The sequence below is a fragment of the Schistocerca americana genome, chromosome 2 (genome assembly GCF_021461395.2).
Source record: "Schistocerca americana isolate TAMUIC-IGC-003095 chromosome 2, iqSchAmer2.1, whole genome shotgun sequence".
Lineage (NCBI taxonomy): Eukaryota > Metazoa > Arthropoda > Insecta > Orthoptera > Acrididae > Schistocerca > Schistocerca americana.
Genome location: NC_060120.1, coordinates 303,024,910 through 303,044,483, shown reverse-complemented (window position 1 = coordinate 303,044,483; position 19,574 = coordinate 303,024,910). Strand labels below are relative to the sequence as shown.

The following is a 19,574-nucleotide window of genomic DNA, read 5'->3' as shown; positions in this document are numbered from 1 at the left end:
CTTCAGCGCTTCAATGTCACTTTGAAGCAATTTAATAATTTCTTCTTTTGAGTTCACGGTACTTACGAGTTCGGCCGTCTCCATACGCAAACAATGTGGACACGACCATGGAAACTCGTCTTTTATGAGTTTTAAATTCACTTTCGCGCATTTTTCATGAAACCAGTAGTTACACTTCACACAAAAGATGCCTTTCATGACGCGTTTCGAACATTCCCTACACGATGAACTATTTAATTTAACCTTTTTTGAGGACTGAGATGTGTCACAACACTCTTCTATCGGCGCCATCTTTGTATGATGAGATAAAAGAAATTATTCAGGTAGTGAAGGGAGACAAAAATTTAATAGTCATGTGTGACTGGAATTCGAGAGTAGGAAAAGGGAGAGAAGGAAACATAGTAGGTGAATATAGATTGGGGGTAAGAAATGAAAGAGGAAGCCGTCTGGTAGAATTTTGCACAGAGCATAACTTAATCATAGCTAACACTTGGTTCAAGAATCATAAAAGAAGGCCGTATACATGGAAGAATTCTGGAGATACTAGAAGGTATCAGATAGATTATATAATGGTAAGACAGAGATTTAGGAACCAGGTTTTAAATTGTAAAACATTTCCAGGGGCAGATGTGAACTCTGACTACAATCTATTGGTTATGAGCTGTAGATTAAAACTGAAGAAACTGCAAAAAGGTGGGAATTTAAGGAGATGGGACCTGGATAAACTGAAAGAACCAGAGGTAGTACAGAGTTTCTGGGAGAGCATAAGGGAACAATTGACACGAATGGGAGAAAGAAATACAGTAGAAAAAGAATGGGTAGCTCTGAGGGATGAAGTAGTGAAGGCAGCAGAAGACGAGGGCTATTAGAAATCCTTGGGTAACAGAAGAAATATTGAATTTAATTGATGAAAGGAGAAAATATAAAAATGCAGTAAATGAAGCAGGCAAAAAGGAATACAAATGCCTCAAAAATGTGATTGACAGGAAGTGCAAAATGGCTAAGAAGGGATGGCTAGAGGACAAATGTAAGGATGTAGAGGCTTATCTCACTGGGGGTAAGATAGATAGTGTCTACAGGAAAATTAAAGAGACCTTTGGAGAAAAGAGAGCCACTTGTATGACTATCAAGAGCTCAGATGGAAACCCAGTTCTAAGCAAAGAAGGGAAAGCAGAAAGGTGGAAGGAGTATATAGAGGGTCTATACAAGGACGATGTACTTGAGGACAATATTATGGGAATTTTAAGAGGATGTAGATGAAGATGAAATGGGAGATACGATACTACGTGAAAAGTTTGACAAAGCACTGAGAGACCTGAGTCGAAACAAGGGCCCGGGAATAGACAACATTCCATTAGAACTACTGACGGCCTTGGGAGAGCCAGTCCTGACAAAAAGTAGGTATTAAAATCCATATAGAAAAAATAAATCTTTGAGGTTCGCTGATGACATTGTAATTCTGTCAGAGAAAGCAAAGGACTTGGTAGAGCAGTTGAACGAAATGGACAGTGTCTTGAAAGGAGGATATAAGATGAACTTCAACAAAAGCAAAATGAGGATAATGGAATATAGTCAAATTAAATCAGTCGATGCTGAAGGAAATAGATTAGGAAATGAGACACTTAAAGTAGTAAAGGAGTTTTGCTATTTGGAGAGCAAAATAACTGATGATGGTCGAAGTAGAGAGGATATAAGATGTAGACTGGCAATGACAAGGAAAGCGTTTCTGAAGAAGAAAAATTTGTTAACATCGAGTATAGATTTAAATGTCAGGAGGTCGTTTCTGAAAGTATTTGTATGGAGTGTAGCCATGTATGGAAGTGAAACATGGATGATAAATAGTTTAGACGAGAAGAGAATAGAAGCTTTCGAAATTTGGTGCTACAGAAGAATGCTGAAGATTAGATGGGTAGATCATATTACTGATGAGGAGGTATTGAATAGAATTGCAGAGAAGAGAAATTTGTGGCACAACTTGACTAGAAGAATGGATCGGTTGGTAGGACATGTTCCGAGACATCGAGGGATCACCAATTTAGTATTGGAGGGCAGCGTGGAGGGTAAAAATCGAAGAGGGAGACCAAGAGATGAATACACTAAGCAGATTCAGAAGGAAGTAGGCTGCAGTAGGTACTGGGAGATGAAGAAGCTTGCACAGGATAGAGTAGCATGGAGAGCTGCATCAAACCAGTCTCAGGACTGAAAACGACAACAATAAATAACTACAGCGTTCTGAAAGTTTAACTTTAATTATAAGGATTCGAACCTGCGACCGTAGCGGTCGCGCGGTTCCAGACTGAAGCGCCTAGAACCGCTCGGCCACACCTTCCGGCCACACGCAAATCAGCCAATACCACTTCATCGTGGAAAGGTCACTATGAGGTGCGGGCTTACGGCATCATTTATCATAGGGCCATATTTTTTTGAAGAGACGGGTGTTTCCGGTCCTGTTACCTGTACCGTCACTGGCAAACGCCACGAGTGTCTTTTGCGAAACGACGTCATTCCAGCTCTCCAATAGCGTGGACGTGTGCATGGGATCATTTTTATGCAAAATGGCGCCCCTCTGCACATTGGAAATCCAGTGCAAATGCAGCTACTGAAACGCCATTTCGGAAATGCTAGAATTATTAGCCGCCCTTTCCCTACAGCCTGGCCTTCCCGAACACTTGATCTTAATCCATGTGACTTCTGGCTGTGGGGCTATCTGAAAGATGTTGTGTTCAGTGCTCCGATTGCCAACTTAGCTGCATCGAAGGCACGCACTGCGCAACACATTCTGTACGTGAACCCGGAAACATTTCAATCAGTTGTGGAAGATGCTGTTTCTCGATTTCAACTCTTTGCAGAAAACGGTGGACGGCATACTGAACATGTTTTGCACCAGTCACACGGAAATTAATAATCCGGTTTCATTCTGATTGATGCTTTTTATGCGGTTTTTGGCCTCAGGACAATTAAAAACCGATTTTTCCCATCCGATGTGATATGTCTTTGCCGTGGTGGATGGGCTTATGTAACTAACGGTATCACACCTGTACACTCATGCACACTGAGTAGTAGTCTGTTTAACGTCAAACGTACACCTAAGGCATTGTTGTTTAATTCATTTGTCATTTGAAGTCGACCACTATTAAATTATGATGGTTACAGAGCCATCTATTGCTACATTTTTATAACTATTTATTTTTCTTCTGCCATACGTTTTCCCCCTTGTCTGATAATATTCCGTTGCAATTTGACGTCATTCTGAGCAGTGGTGTTATTTCTACAGCGGTTTGAAAGTTTAACTTTAATTATAATCACCCGGTAGATATATATTGTAACATCATAATTCTTGCCCATTGAGTAGAATGTTATATTGCAGTTTCTTCTGTATAACTGAATTTCTTCTTTTCGATCTTTAAATTAGTTTCATCCTTTTAGTAAAGAAATGTTTTACTGTGGCTATGTAGCTCACACAGCGTCTGCAACGTAACGTGTTTACTAATTTAGCATATTTGAAATTAACGTTTTTGTCAGTTGTGTGCAACTCAGCCACTCGTAAATATGTGCGTGGGTGCTGTCATGAAACAGAGGATTGTATGTGTTCGACTAGTTTTCCGAGATTTTTACAGCAGTCACACAGCGCACGTCCCAAAATGTGGAGATCTCAAAATTCGCAATAGTGATACGTGACGAATGTGTCACGCAGAAATGCACACAACTGCACGAAAACAGTAACAAGTACAAAATAATACCGCAGCTGGACAGAAGTGAAATCTATAAGACCCATCCAAATACTTATTTTAAGAAATCCGAAACCTCTTTGTAGAGACATTAAATAATTTGAACAAAGAACGCTGCTATAATATTATTTTATTCAGCGTTTCTGGTTAAAATTATTTAATGGCCTTGCAAAGGAATTGAGCGCTTCAGGCCCAAGAGAAATAAAAATCCGAAACTGGTAATAGTTTCATTTAAATAACCTTTTTTAAACCTTAAATGTGGCTGTTTTTTTTAATAATATACCTTATTATTATACTACAGCCACAGTCTGATAATGTCTAGTCTCGACAAGACAGCGATAATTTTAAGTCTTAGGAAGTCTCTTTGGAAGATATTTGTCTGGCATGTAGCCTTGTTCAGACGTGGAACGTGAACGATAAACGTTTCAGGCAAAACGAGAAAATACAATCTTTTTAACTGTGATGCTACAAAAGAATGCTAAAGATTAGAAGAGCAGTTCGGATTACTAGTGAAGAAGATCTGAACCAAATTAGGCAGAAAAGAAATTAATGGCACATTTTGACTCAAAGAAGGTATTGTTTGATAGGACAGATTCTGAGACATCAAGGGATCAGCTGTTTAGTACATCTACATCTACGTGGTTACTCTGCAGTTCACACTTATGTGCCTGCAGAGGGTTCATCGAACCATTATCATACTACTTCTCTACCATTCCACTCTCGAATGGCGCGTGGGAAAAAGGAACACCTAAATCTTTCCGTTCGAGCTCTGATTTCTCTTATTTTATTATGATGATCATTTCTCCCTACGTAGGTGGGTGTCCACAAAATATTTTCACATTCGGAAGAGAAAGTTGGTGATTGAAATTTTGTAAATATATCTCGCCGCAAAGAAAACCGCCTTTGTTTCAGTGACTGCCACCCCAACTCGTGTATCATACCAATGACACTCTCACCTCTTTTGCGCGATAACACGAAACGAGCAGCCCTTCTTTGCACTTTTTCAATGTCCTCGGTCAATCCTACCTGGTAAGGATACCACACCGCGCAGCAATATTCCAGCAGAGGACGGACAAGTGTAATGTAGGCTGTCTCTTTAGTGGGTCTGTCGCATCTTCTAAGTGTTCTGCCAACAAAGCGCAGTCTTTGCTTCGCCTTCCCCACAATATTATCTATGTGGTCTTTCCAATTTAAGTTGCTCATAATTGTAATTCCTAGGTATTTAGTCGAATTGACAGCCCATAGATTTGTGCGATTTACTGTATACCCAAAATTTATCGGATTTCTTTCAATACCCATGTGGATGACCTCGCACTTTTGTTTAGTGCCAATTGCCACTTTTGGCACCATAAAGAAATTCTCTCTAGATCATTTTGTAATTGGAATTGATAGTCTGATGATTTTACTAGACGGAAAATTACAGCGTCATCTGCAAACAATCTAAGGGGGCTGCTCAGATTATCACCTAGATCATTTATGTTAATCAGGAACAGCACAGGGCCTATGACACTACCTTGCGGAACGCCAGATATCACTTCTGCTCTACTCGATGATTTAGCGTCTATCACTACGAACTGTGACCTCTCTGAGAGGAAATCACGAATCCAGTCACACAACTGAGACGATACTCCATATGCACGCAGTTTGATTAATAGTCGCTTGTGAGGTATGGTATCAAAAGCCTTCTGTAAATTTAGAAATATGGAAGGAAATGTGGGAGGGTGGGGTAAGAATTATAGAAGATATGAATATTGTAAGCAGATTCAACAGGATGTAGGTTGCAGTAGTTATTCGGAAATGAAGAGGCTTCCACAGGATAGTAGCAAGGAGAGCTGCATCAAAGCAGTCTTAGGACTGAAGACTGTATCAACGACACCAATACCGCCTCAGTTTCGCAGAATGCAACAGACTGACGTGTCATCAACTCGGTAAGTAATCGGAGAGAAGAAGATGCCTCGAGAGAGTCGACTGTCCTGATTGCATATTCAGTCAAATTCTTCGCTAGTTCCCTGTTTTATCCTCATATATCCAACTGATATACGAGAAAGAAAGGGGAAAAACATCACACAGTGTGTAAGGAATCACGTAACACATTCCTCCGCCTGTTTCAAGTATGTAACAAAATAAAGAATACAATTTATAAGGAGCCGGATTATGAAAGGTAAACGGACATGGAAATAAAAGTGCTATCCCTAGAGCGAATAAAAAGTGATTTTGAAGTTAAAATCTTCTGGGTTATTAGGCCGCGTCATGTTTCTTCTAAAATGATCGACGTTTAGACCCCACTGCTGGGATGTTCCTCAGGATCTTCTGGTGTCCACTACTGCTAGAACACTGTCAGTGACGAGTGTCGCGTCCTCTTACAAAGGGGGAGTTTGCACGCGTTCGTGCTGGAGTGATAGTATTGGTAAAATTCGTATGGCTACCATTGGTGGGCCATAGTCATAGGCTAACATTCCCGCTCTTATGCAGAAGAGAATAGAAGCTTTCGAAATTTGGTGCTACAGAAGAATGCTGAAGATTAGATGGGTAGATCACATAACTAATGAGGAGGTATTGAATAGAACTGGGGAGAAGAGGAGTTTGTGGCACAACTTGACAAGAAGAAGGGACCGGTTGGTAGGACATGTTCTGAGGCATCAAGGGATCACAAATTTAGCATTGAAGGGCAGCGTGGAGGGTAAAAATCGAAGAGATGAATACACTAAGCAGATTCAGAAGGATGTAGGTTGCAGTAAGTACTGGGAGATGAAGAAGCTTGCACAGGATAGAGTAGCATGGAGAGCTGCATCAAACCAGTCTCAGGACTGAAGACCACAACAACAACATTGTTTGTGGCAGATAATTGGCCAGTAACTGAACAAAACAAACTTGTGTTCAGTTTTTGATATTATTGGTTTCTAAAAACAGTACTTTACCTTACTTCTGAAGATGGTCCTAGTGCATTTGGAAACTAAGGGAAGAATGTCTCTCCCCAACGATTATTTTAATTCGTTTCCTGAAAGCTGCACAAGCAAGATCCAATCACTGTCTGTAATATAATCGCAAAGTTCTGCTGTCACTTCAGATCATTCCAAAAAATCACTTTGTAACATCCATACACTAGAGATATTGACAAAGCAGTGCTCCATTAACACTCTAGTCAGTTTAGAGAAAGATTGTGGGAGCACAAGTACATGCAATAAATAAAATGTATAGTCCAAAAAGCCATTTCATCATTATATCACCTCATTTTTTATTCTCCACCAAATAAATTTCTGTACATCTGTTTGTAGTGCCCATTGTTTCTGAACATTTTTCTGTAGTGTGATTCCTTCATGACATGTACTGTTAAACAATTCACTATTGGCATTGTACTTACTTAGATACTTACTTGTATAACTACTTATTTACTTTCAGTTTCCAAAATTACTTCTGCAGGTACCTTATCCGAAGAGAAATCTTAGAACTATGAAAAGCTGTTATAGTATATTTTTTTTATTGTCAACTAGTTTCAATCTAAAACTATCAACAGGTGAACAAATATTCGTTATGACAAGGAAGGATGGCCTGTTGACATTAAAAGTCATGCAGAATGCAGGAATCCACTATATCAAGCATCGTGGTTTTACTCTCTAGCTCAGTTTGTTGACATCAGCTGAATAAGTTATGAACACCTGTTGTATGGTGCAAAAGTAACTCTTGGATAAATGTCAGAAAATCTTAAAACAGTTGAGCACAGTACACCTATACACTTGCCCACATGGCTAAGTAGTAGAGTCCAAGCATGTTTACAAGTTTTCATTACAGCCTTAAGTCAAGTGATCCAGTTGTAAATTTAACAGGAATCCTAGCTACTGCATGGGATTGGATTTGAGTTAACCTTTGGGAGTGTGCACCTATGTATAAAGTGCACCAGTCACAAATAACATTCTTTTACCATTTCATTGTTGTTTTACAATTGTGATCATGTACCTATTCCTTCATATTGCTTCAGCTAACAAGGTGATAAGTGGTGGTGTCACATGCCCAAGTGAGCAGCAGTACTACGAAATAAATAGTGAGCTAGGTGATGAAAAAAACATACGATCTGCACAAGAATATGACCAGATTCCGAGCTAGCAGTACAGTCCCAAAATGAGGCAGTTATCTACAAGATAATTGGCAGGGATTTGATGCAACTGCGCTCATAATGCTTCGAGTGGATCATTAATTTGGGATAACAATTGTAAATGGCAACAGAGTGATATAATGGAAGTTTAATTGATTATTGTACAATTAAACAGTGATTTAGCTCATATAACATAAGTTTATTTTATCGTTGCTTATTTAATCTGAGGCTAAACTGTGATTTTGGTTATACATGTTTCCTGTGGTAACATAAACACAGCTATTCTTATATGTGTACAAAGTACACTACATGCCCACCCATGTTATGCAAACTGATGCATCTGCTTGAAGGTTAATAGCTTTTTCCTGACAGTCTAACGTAAACACATCTCTCTCTCTCTCTCTCTCTCTCTCTCTCTCTCTCTCTCTCTCAATCCCCCTTTTTTCCCAGGCCTGTCATAGTGACCATCTGTCACACCTGACAGTTGAAATGTTTGGGAAAAGGATAGTCTGTGTTAGTTTTGAATTCTTTTTATAAAAAATGAGTGACACTAGCATTAATTGAATTGCTAAGTTACTGTGCCTCTTAACTGGTGTGATAGCATTACATCTGGTATTTTTACTAGAACTCTCAAGGATCTGATTATTATTAAAATATTCAGAGCATGTTGCTTGAAATTTTCTAGCCTATTGTTTCATCCTTGCCTTATTATAGACACAAGGAGTATGCAAAAGTATAATGAGATTTGCGGTGCATCATGGTAGTATTAGTGGCAGTGGAGCCTTTGACAAATCCCATTGTCAGCTTTTGTGAAAAATATGTTGTAGTCTCTCTTCATTTGTGCAAAATGTGTTGGAGGTCTGCCCAGCAGTCATTCAAATTGTGTGTTATTGCTTTGTTTTTGTTGAATTTACTCCTTGTCAACACAGTATAAATCCATTAAGTATTTTTGACAGCAAGCGTGCTTGTACACAGGAATAGATGTGGAGTGAAGGAAAATCATTGGCTAAAGTTGAAGCAGATCTTCATGACCTCTTTACTTTTTATTTTGAAAAACCAGTAGCCTGGTTGAGATTTTAAACATCTATTGATATTCGAATGATGAAATACGTGCCTTGTGTCCATCTGTCTTTTGTTACCATAGCAAATGGATATGTATGGCTCAGTAGTCAGTTGAGATTGCATGACTTTTGGCATGTTGTTGTTAGTTAATACAACATCTTTCTCTTTTTCTCTTTTGGTATTTTAATCCTCCCTCACCAACTCCCTGTGCATCCCTTTTGATTTCTGTGTGGGTAAGCAAAAATACTGTCCAAATTGGCAGCACATCTGCAACCCATCAGCAGTAAGTTGTTACGGGAGCTGTCTGAAAAGTTCTCAGCCTCGCCCAGAGTTAGCAGCATTATTCACGTGATTTTTTTTCCTGTACATTGATACACATGTTAGTAGATGCCACATAAAATTACAAAAACATTCCAGTCAGCAGTGGGCTGTAGGAAGCAGTTGTGGTGCGAATGGAGTTGAAAAATGGAAAAAAAATTGAGTACTGTGCAGTGATTAAATTCTTCATAAAAGAAGGTTTAATGCTACCCAGAATTAGTTTAAGGCTTGTAAATCTTTATGGCAGCTCTACACCTTCAATTTCCAATATGAAGAAGTGGGTGGCCAATTTTAAACATGCCATGGAAATGTCTCAGATGGTCCACACCAAGGATGTGCAAAAAGTGCAAGCACACCAGAAATCATTGACTGAGTGCATGATATGATTTTGGAAGATTGGCATATAAACGTGTGTAAAATTTGTAATGTTCTAGGAAAAGGAACATGTTGGTCATCTTGCACCAGGAACTGAACATGAGAAAGCTTTGTGGAATGTGGGTGCCACATGTGCTCACTACAGATCACAAACACATTTGTACAACACTTTCGAAAGGTGTGTTTCAAGAAAAACAGAAGTGACTTGTTGCATCAATACGTGACAGTGGATGAAACATGGATTCGCAATAACTCATCTGAATCCAAACAGCTCTCTGTGCAGTGGATGAAGCTGGTTCTTCAGCTCCAAAGAAGGCAAGGGTGGTACCATTGGCAGGGAAGATCATGGCATTGGTGTTTGGGGATGCAAAAGGAATTTTTTGTCTGATTGTTGTGAAAAAGATAAAACCATAACTAGAGGTTACTACTCTTATCTTTTAAGTAAAATGGACTCAAGCAGTCATGGAAACAGACCTGGCTTATGAAGGGAAAAAAATCATCTTCAGCAGAACCATGCACCTGCCCACAAATGGGGAAACTGCGGGATCTGCACTATGAAGTGCTGGAACATCCACCCTATTCCCCAGATTTGGCTCCCTTAGACTTCCATCTATTCTCAAAACTGAAGAAATTCCTCACTAGTCAGCACTTTTTGTCCAGTCAAGAAGCCAGTGGGAAGGGGATAATGGCATTGTAACACCGCTGGGTGAAATGTATTGATATTAGAGGAGATTATGTTGAAAAATGAAAGTTCTTTGAAAGCGTAAATTGTCATTTTCACTGCCAGGCTGAGATCTTTTCAGACTGTGCTCCACATCACATATTGTGATAATAAACTTTTTTGTAGTACCATAACCTGTTTGCTGTAATGTCAACGCTGATGCTTGCCTTAGCTGTTTTTTAAAAACCCTATAGTGTTAAAGGAGGCTTACCTAATGTTAATGACTTATATTTAATAGTTAGTGGGCCTCAAATTTTTCTAGGAACTTGCTTCACAGATTGCACAGTCTTGACAACACAGTCAACATGTGCCAATAAAGCAGATTTTAGGTATCTGCAAACCTTTAAGATTATGCCCACTGCTGTCTGATTGGCAGCCATAAGAATAGGTATCAGAGATCTCAAATGAACAGGGCAGGCCAGTGTAGCTGAAACATAAATGTGGAACAATCAAACGCAGAGGATGTGGGTGTGCTGGGCAAGCAGGCACATGCTGCTGGTAGAAAGCAATCAGTACTCCGGGTTTCTACCTGGTGTGAACAGGGAGAAAATCTCTTCAATGGTGCTTCCACTTTTCATGTAGTATTTAATGGTGGACTGTGTCAAGGCAACAAAATATGGTAAAATGTTATATTCATAAAATCAGAACTATGGTTTAATATATACAGTACCGTATGCAATCAGATATACTAAAATGTTCATAACAATGAGAGAAATTAATTGCCACTAAACCTTTCAGTGAAGTATTATTATGTGTTGCTTGAGGTTTACCAGACGGAGTAGTTGTAAATATGGTTCTCGGGCAAGATGTTGGATGTCCTCATGAAAATTCCAAAATATTTCATCTCTAGGTGTGGCGATCACAGTGCTAAGGCTGTGACCAAAGCCACTTGTTTCTGACAATCAGAGAAGAAAATTATTATTGTTATTATTATTATTATTAGGTACATTGGACCATGTCAGATCATGCAGAGCTATTATGTTTCAATCTTCAGAGATTTCAAACGGCTCTCAGTTTTTCTCTGTAGATTCTTTTTCTTCCTTCTCCACTTTATTCCTGATCTGGTGGAGACTTCATTCTCTGACAGTACTTCCCATTTGTTGTTTTTTTTATGTGTATAAGTTTCTGTAAAAAAATATCTGATGGAGTTATATTGATGGCAGGCTGTGAAAACGTTGTAACTTCATCTGTCTGTGAAAACTCGTAATTCCAGTAACTAATAATGCCATAATCAAAAATAGATTTGAAGGTGCATGGATTTCTCAAATCTGTCAGTAATTAGGCTTCTACTTTACTATTACAATGTAGCAATTTTCTATATCACTTTATATTATTTTTTTTAAAAAACAGTTTTTGCTTCACTTGCAAAAATTTAACAAAATGAAGTTAAAAGTTTTGCATTACCTACTATTGATATGAGTCTGTCCTAAATCCTTTTTGACGTGCTGGATCCAGGGTACGGTTTTGAGTTGCTCTAAATACATCGTAATTTCATGAGTGAGTCTTGTTGTTAGGAGCATGTTGATATGCTCATAAAATTTCTGTCTTCATTTTCTTATGTCTACTGTGAGATTTGATAGTTTTTCGGGGTTTTAGTCTATCAGTCTTCTGTACATATGGGGTTAAGTACCTTTCTTAGAATTTTGCTTTCTTCTCATAGGATATCTTCCATATCGCCTTTTCTGTGGAGAGCATTTTGCTAGTGTTAAAGACTTCAGCCTTGATTACTGCGTTATAGCGGCTGATTTTGGTGCATGTGGACATACATTTTTATTGTAAATGTAGATTTTACTGTTAATTTTCCTATGTTTTTGCATCCAAGTTTTCTGTGTCTTTTTTTCTCTCCCCGTGTAGGTTTAACTATTTCACCTAACTACTTCAAGTATGGAACTCTCCTGATTTATCCACATTTTGTGATCAGTTTTTGTGTAGAGTGTTTTGAATAGATGTACTTGATGTTTTGGAAAGGTATTTGGAGGCCAACTCGTGCGGCACATTTCTTAATAGATTTTTTTCTGTTTAATTGTTCCTTGTCGTCTGTTAGTATTGCCAGATCACCTGCCAGAGTTAGGCATGGAATTTGGACGTCATTTTTAGGTCTTCCAAGTTGTATGGGTTTCTAAATCACAGTGGCTGGAAACATCTCTATATGATGAGAAACAATCTATCTCTTTCATAATATTGAATATTGTTGTTGCTCTATCATGGACTTACCTCTGTTTGACACTCCAATAGTCTTATTTCCCCACTCTCAGATGACTGTGTCCAAAACAAGATTAAAAAAGATAGGAGGCAGACAGTTACCCTGCTGAACACCGGTTTTGATCAGAAATGGTTCTGACACCTCACCTATGTGTTCCAATATATTTTTGTATATTTATTAGTGGATGTCCATGTGTTTTGTATTTTAATCTAGATTATCACATTGTATTACAAGGTCTCAGAAGGGCCAGCAAAGAGAGGCACTACTTTCACAATTTGTAACTTTGTTATTTGATTTTAAATGGGGGAACATTTTTGTTAAATTGGCCGTTATATGGCAGAGTTGAGGGAAGCCAGTGAGGAACATACGTGCTCAGGATCTTACATGAATGGTTGTCAATTCTGGAGGTACCTGTGTTATTCGTTAACATGCAGTTTCAAGTGGGTGATTTTGTGCAACAAGTTGGGCACAACAGCGAAATACTTTTACTTTTGTTCGTGCGTAGTGCAATTTTGGCAGATTCCCACGCCACATGGTTACCACCCTAACCTTCCTCCCCCTACGCACACACACACACACACACACACACACACACACACACAGAGTCATAAAAAACTTACAATAACCAAGAAGACCATCAGTGTCAGAGTGAAGGCTTTTTTGATGACGTCTTTGTTGTGACTACTATTAATTCACTTGTGTTTGATTTATCTTGTACATAGGTGGCCTTCATGGAAGTGATACTATTGCTGGCAATGTGATTGATCATTATGTACCATTCCTCCCATTAGAAGAGGAACATGTAAAGAAATGTATCCGTGATGCATTTGAAAGCAAGACCTCTCAACCACCTTCGAACAGTGATTTAGAGTAAGTCTTCTTTAAAAATGTATAGTGCTTACCTTCATTAGGGATGTGATTGTAGTGTATATAATATATTATATTCACTAAATGTTAATGTTAATGTTAAATGATTGTAGTTGCCTAACTAGACCAAAACCTTGGCCTTGACATCAAAACTTTTACAGGTAGATACTGTATTTTGAACTTAAAATGTACCCTTAATAACTTGTCTGGTGCCTCTTTAGTCTCATTAAAACCCATGAGTCGAATCTTCTTACAATAATTGCTAGGTTATCCAAACTGTTAACTGTGACATACTACAATTCCTTTTCTTTTCCTTTTTTCACTCATGTTTATTGTTAATAAGCAATTCAGATGATCAGCTTGTTCTTTTTAGGATCCAGTTTTCAGTACACGAATCCATAAGTTACACATACAACGAGTGGTTTGACAGAATTTTTCACACAAAAATGACGTAATAGTTTCACTTTTTAACTACTGGTCATTGATCCCATGAGGCTTTGTGTGGAATGTCTATTTAAAGTACGCATATTACAGAAATTACAAAACAGTAAAATGCATGACTATTATGTTTTGGGTATTAGCATAAAAGATAGGAAAAATGGAAGATACAATGGACAGTGATGTAATTTTTTTAAAACTAAAAGCAGTATAATTAGAAAATAGCAACATAATCAGTACTATCTTGTGGGAGAAAAGCTTTAATATGCACAAGCATTCCCAAAGTTAACCAAGAATTTCATAGATAATGATATTTTCCAATCGAAATAATTGATAAACTGACAGATTATTTCAGTTTAAGGTGTACACTTTGGAAACATAAAAGTTAGGACTACAAAATTATAAGATTGGATCATTCTGTAAAATGAACATTTTGAATAAGAATAATTTTTGAAGTATTAGTTTTTGAGAAAAAGTAAAACATTTGCTTGGAAGAGGAGAACAAGAGGTTTCATATAAACTACACCAGTCTAGAAATAAACAAAAAGAGGTGGAATTTTGTGGAGTTCATGGATATGGTAATTCATGAACTTTTTGAAAAAAGGAGAAAAAAATGTCGTCACTCAACGTAAGTCACAATACACTTATTAAGAAACTCACACTCAAATCAGTAGTGGTGGGGGATATGAGGTCACCCATCTGTTGGCATGCAAGTGGCTATGTTTATGAGTGAGATGGCAATGGATGAAGCTGAGATTTTTCAGGCCTTTGTGGTTGGATACAGTGCAGAATGACTCGAATGCCAGGCTAAGGGTGTAGATATGGTAGCGATAGGGAAATGAAACTTTATGTTGGCTTACTGGCCTGCTTTTTAATGCTTCGTCAAGTGTTGCAATGAACAAGCAGAAGAGAACAGACACTTGTGTTTATAACTTCAGTAAGTGTAAAACATCGAAGTTATAAGGCTTACTGCTAATATTCATAGTTATATGATTTTTCTTTTTTTGGACAATCCTTTATGATTCGGTCATTACAAAATGTGCTATTTCATCAGCAGACTGTGAATAATAAAATTTAGTGAAATACTGCATGAATATGAATTTGGTAACTTAGTAGACATATAATATATCTGTTTGTAATGAAGAGAAGCCATAAAAATTGTAAGTGAATTAGAACAAGTAGAGTGATCCTTATTGCTCTGTTACGTCAAGAGTACAGTATTTTTGCTTTTGTATGGTAGAAAGGAGAAAACGTTCTTAATTCAGGATCCAAAACATTAAAATGCAGCCAGGTCTATGTGCAGGTATGAAGATGAATGTGACAGTGAGATTACAAGTTCAGAGGGCTTAGTAATTCAGACAGAGTACAATATCAAGGAAACAGAAGTTGAAATTAAAGAGAGAAGTGAGGAAAATAAGCAATAGACCAACAAATTATCTCTGTGTTGAAGAAGGTAAGAGCCGTTGCAGGTAGAAAAGTGACAATGCAATGGTAGATTGTGAAAATGTACCATAACTTGTGTGACATAGCAACACACATGCTTGTAAGGACGCAAAAAAGGAACAGAATATGTGTAATTACTTAAGGAAAGGATCTGAGCAGTGTCATGTGGATTGGAGGATGGGAGAGAGTTTGTGCATGTTTCATGTCTTGGTCTGCTCTTAAAGAAGTGCCAAGGGCATGTCTTGACAGTTCTCACTATAGTCCAAAGGAGTGTCCTAGGTTGGTGTCTTGTCAGTGTCCTGTGGCTGTCTTACATGGTTATCCAGCCGGTGACCAGCTCTTGTTTGGGTGTAGGCAGATAGATGTTGGTCACAGCTTGAGCTGCGCTGGATCAATGACATCTACATCTATGTAGATATCCACAAGCCACCGAACAGTGCGTGGCGGAGAGTACCCTGTACCACCACTCTTAGTCATTTCCTTTCCTATTCCACTCGCAGATAGAGTGAGGGAAAAATGACTGTATGCTTCCGTATGAGCCCAAATTTCTTGAATTTTATCTTCGTGTTTTTATGTGTGATGTATAATGACAGCAGTGGAATCATTCAGCAGTCAGCTTAAAATGGCAGTTTTCTAAATTTTCTTAATAGTGTTTCTCGAAAAGAACATCGCCTTCACTCCAGGGATTCCCATTTGAGTTCCAGAAGCATCTGTGTAACACTTGCATGTTGTTGAAACGTACTGGTAACAGATCTAATGGCCTGCCTCTCTATTGCTCTGATGTCATCCTTCAGTCTGACCTGGTACAGATCCCAAACACACCAGCAGTATTCAAGAATAGGTTGCACCCAGCAGTATTCAAGAGTCAGTTGCACCAGGATCCTATATGCGGTCTCCTCTTTCCTCTATTCTAAAATTCTCCCAGTAAACTGAAGCCGACCATTCACCTACCCTACCCTACCACAGTCCTCACATGCTCATTCCATTTTGTATTGCCTTGCACTGTTACGCCCTGATATTTAAATGACTTGACTGTGTCAAGCAGGACACTAGTAACACTGTAACCAAACATTAGAGGTTTTGTTCTTTCTACTCATCTGCATTAACTTACATGTTTCCACATTTAGTGCGAACTGCTATTCATCACATCAAATATAAATTTTGTCTAAGTAATCTTGTATCTTCCTACAGTAACTCCACTTTGACACCCTGGCGTACACCACAGCATCATCAAAAAACAACTACAGATTGCTGCCCACCCTGTCCCCAGGACAACAACAGTCCCACCAGACTTCCCTGGGGCTCTCCTGACAATACCCTTGCCTCTGATGAACATTCACCATCAAGGACAACATTATGGGTTGTATCATTTAAGAAGTCTTCAAAACACTCACATACCTGTGAACTTACTCCGTATGCTCGTACCTCTGATAACAGCATGCAGTGGGGCACCATGTCAGATGCTTTCTGGAAATCTAAAAATATGGAATCTGCCCATTGCCTTTCATCCCTAGTTTACAGGATATCATGTGAGAAAAAGACAAGCTGAGCTGCATGTGAGTGATGCTTTCTAAAACTACACTGATTCATGGACAAAAGTTTCTCAGTCTCAAGAAACTTTATTATGTTTGAACTGAGAACATGTTCAAGGATTCTGCAGTGAACTGAGAAGTTAGGAATATTGGTTGTAATTTCACGGGTCCAGTCGGAGAGCAGGATAGCACAGAGGACTGTTGCTGAAGATTGCTTCCAGTGGATCAGTTGCAAGGGACAGCCAGCATTGAGCTTGGAGTGAGTGCTGTGCTAGCTGTCATGCTTCATCTTAAGTACTCTGGCAGAAGGATTTCTGTGAGGATCACATGAGGTGTGGACCCGTGTCCCATTCTGTCCGGATGAAATGTAGTGTTGCATTTGCAATGTTGCTGTTGTCCTCTCGCATGTACACAGCTGTACATGTTGTCATCTGGCATGTACACAGAGTGGCGTGTACGACAAGAGTTGGGATAGCCGCGTGTGTCTGTGGTGGAAAGCTGAGTGTATGGCAACTCCACAGCCACATGTATGTTCTGTGGTGTACATTGCCAGGCAGAGGGCCAGATACTACAGCCCCTCCCCCCTTAAAAATGGAGGGCGAAGCCATTGTGTACAGATCGTTGGAGGGAAGGAGGAGATGAACAGAAGGTGGAGAGGGGAGCCAGGGGTGCTGGGTGTGATACAGGCACCAAAAATTGTAGAATGGGGACGAGCATGCAAGGAGCTTGAACAATGGAGAAGTGATCCATGGCACAGACGTGTCAGAGAGAAGAAGCGTTTATGCTCAAGGAAGAAATGAATTGGAAGATATGAAGATAAAAGCACTGAAAGAGGAGGAAACCCAGTTAATGAAGAAGGCCAGAGGAAAACGTGCATCAAAGAGGCATAAAAGGAAAACGGGAGACCCGTCCAGAAATGTCAGCATATTACTGGGGAAGAGGTGGAGCAACACCACACTGAGATGCAGGCCGATGTCCAATTGTGATGGCAGCCACAGGTGAGGAAAGCTGCAGTACATGCGTGGACGTGTGCAGTGTTGCATGTGGGAGCATGGTGGTGCTTGTTGGAAGGGAATGTAGGTGGGGACCTCATTGTCTGTAGATTTATTGTGCCACCCATGGAGGGGAGGCTGGCCATGGCTGTATCCTCATAGCAAAGACAGCAAGACTATGCGCGGCCAGGTCTTGCGACGAAACTTGCAAGTCTGGAGAACTGGAGAACAGGAGGTGTATGGAAGTCCATTGCGGCCAGCACACTGCGCAGACAGGAGGCCTGACCCGAGAGATCTGGGAAAAACCCAGGAATTTTTTGATCCGGGAGTTTTTTAGAATTCCAGGAATTTTTCATTGTTTTAGTTTTCAGTTAAATTTTTGTAACTTTGACTGGTAAGTACTGTATCTTCCTACTGCAGAATAATATTGCAGCAATAAAACATGAACGAGAGAGGGGGGAGGGGGAACTTAAGTTACAAAGGAAATGTGCCATATACCACAACAAATCGGTGCTCATACAAATGTCTGGCAACAACAAAATGTGTCAAAGGCTTTAGGAAGGCTTCATAACAACAAATTGCCTCCGATGAGTGTGACGTCACAACTGCTTACATCAGATTTGTTTGAGTGGTTGCGAGTGAGCTCACACGCGTGCGCAGTTGAGTTGCGTATGAGTAGTACCTTCTCCCGCTTCTGGCGACAGAAGTGTGGCAGTTTGTTGTATAAGCAATAGCAGCAGGAAGCCAGATGCTGTCTGGAAAAATTTTACTGGTATGCCTAAGCTGCCAGATTCACGTATGCGCAACAGGCCCAGAACTAGGGGACGGGGGCAAACTGGGGTATCTGCCCCGGCCGGCAATTTCATTTGGGGGGAGGGGCAGGGGGGTGCACCAAGTGTATAGTATTGAGGAAAAGACTTTGTTTCACAAAGCGCCTAGCATCTAGCTATCAATTATTCATATGATTTTGAAATGCATCCCTGTTGATTTTTGAACAAATTCTAAGTTGATTTCTGAATGAATCATTAGTTGATTTTTGAATGCATGCGTAGTGTATGTGATGTCTCTGCCAGGTGAATCCCCATCACATCTAGGAATAAACTTCCCTGCAGACAAAAGGAGATGGGGCTATACGAGCTGTGCCGAATAAAGCTGAACGGGTGAATGACATTCTCTGTTTATGTGGTTGACTGGGTTTGCAAATGATCAGCATTGTTATAATTACTAGCAAAATCCATAGATCTAGACAACCTGAGTGGAAATAAAAGACTAACAGGAATAACAGATAACAAAGATTATGTTTTATCATCTCCGTGTATCCAAGAAAATGATATTGTGACAGAAAATTTTTGGCCAGACCGCTACACTTCTAAGGGCTAGTTATACAGTCCCCGGCTAGCAGCCGCTGAAATTCTGTTCTGTGAGTAGCGCAGAAAACGTGTTGTATGAACACGTAATAACACCTGACCAGAGAATAAACTCAGGATAACCAAACCGGTGGTTGTGGCAGTTAGTGAAGTTAACCGGAGAATAAGCATTGACACTGGCAGGAATAGTTACAGAATTAGTGATGACAATATTGTTGTTAGAACAAGAAAGGAGAAGAAACGGGAATCTCACAAATTATGGAAGAATATGATGATTCCAAATTTATGTAAAAGTTTCGTACTACTACTCTTCGATCTCATGCATCAGGAGGTAGAGAGTATGAATGAAATGTGAAGCTATTCCCTGACATAAAACTTTTAGCTTGTAGTTGGCCTAATAGGCATTTTATATTGGTACTTCGTGAATTGTATTCTGTT

At 39.4% G+C, this 19,574-nt stretch overlaps 1 protein-coding gene across 1 annotated transcript in view; it reads left to right on the top strand.

Annotated features, from left to right (window-relative positions):
• Positions 1-19,574, top strand: part of LOC124592114 (torsin-1A-like) — an 88,596-nt gene that overhangs the window by 57,434 nt on the left and 11,588 nt on the right. The window contains exon 6 of the mRNA XM_047131805.1: positions 13,220-13,367. Coding sequence (XP_046987761.1) covers positions 13,220-13,367 — 148 coding nt within the window. The remainder of the gene's footprint in view (positions 1-13,219; positions 13,368-19,574) is intronic.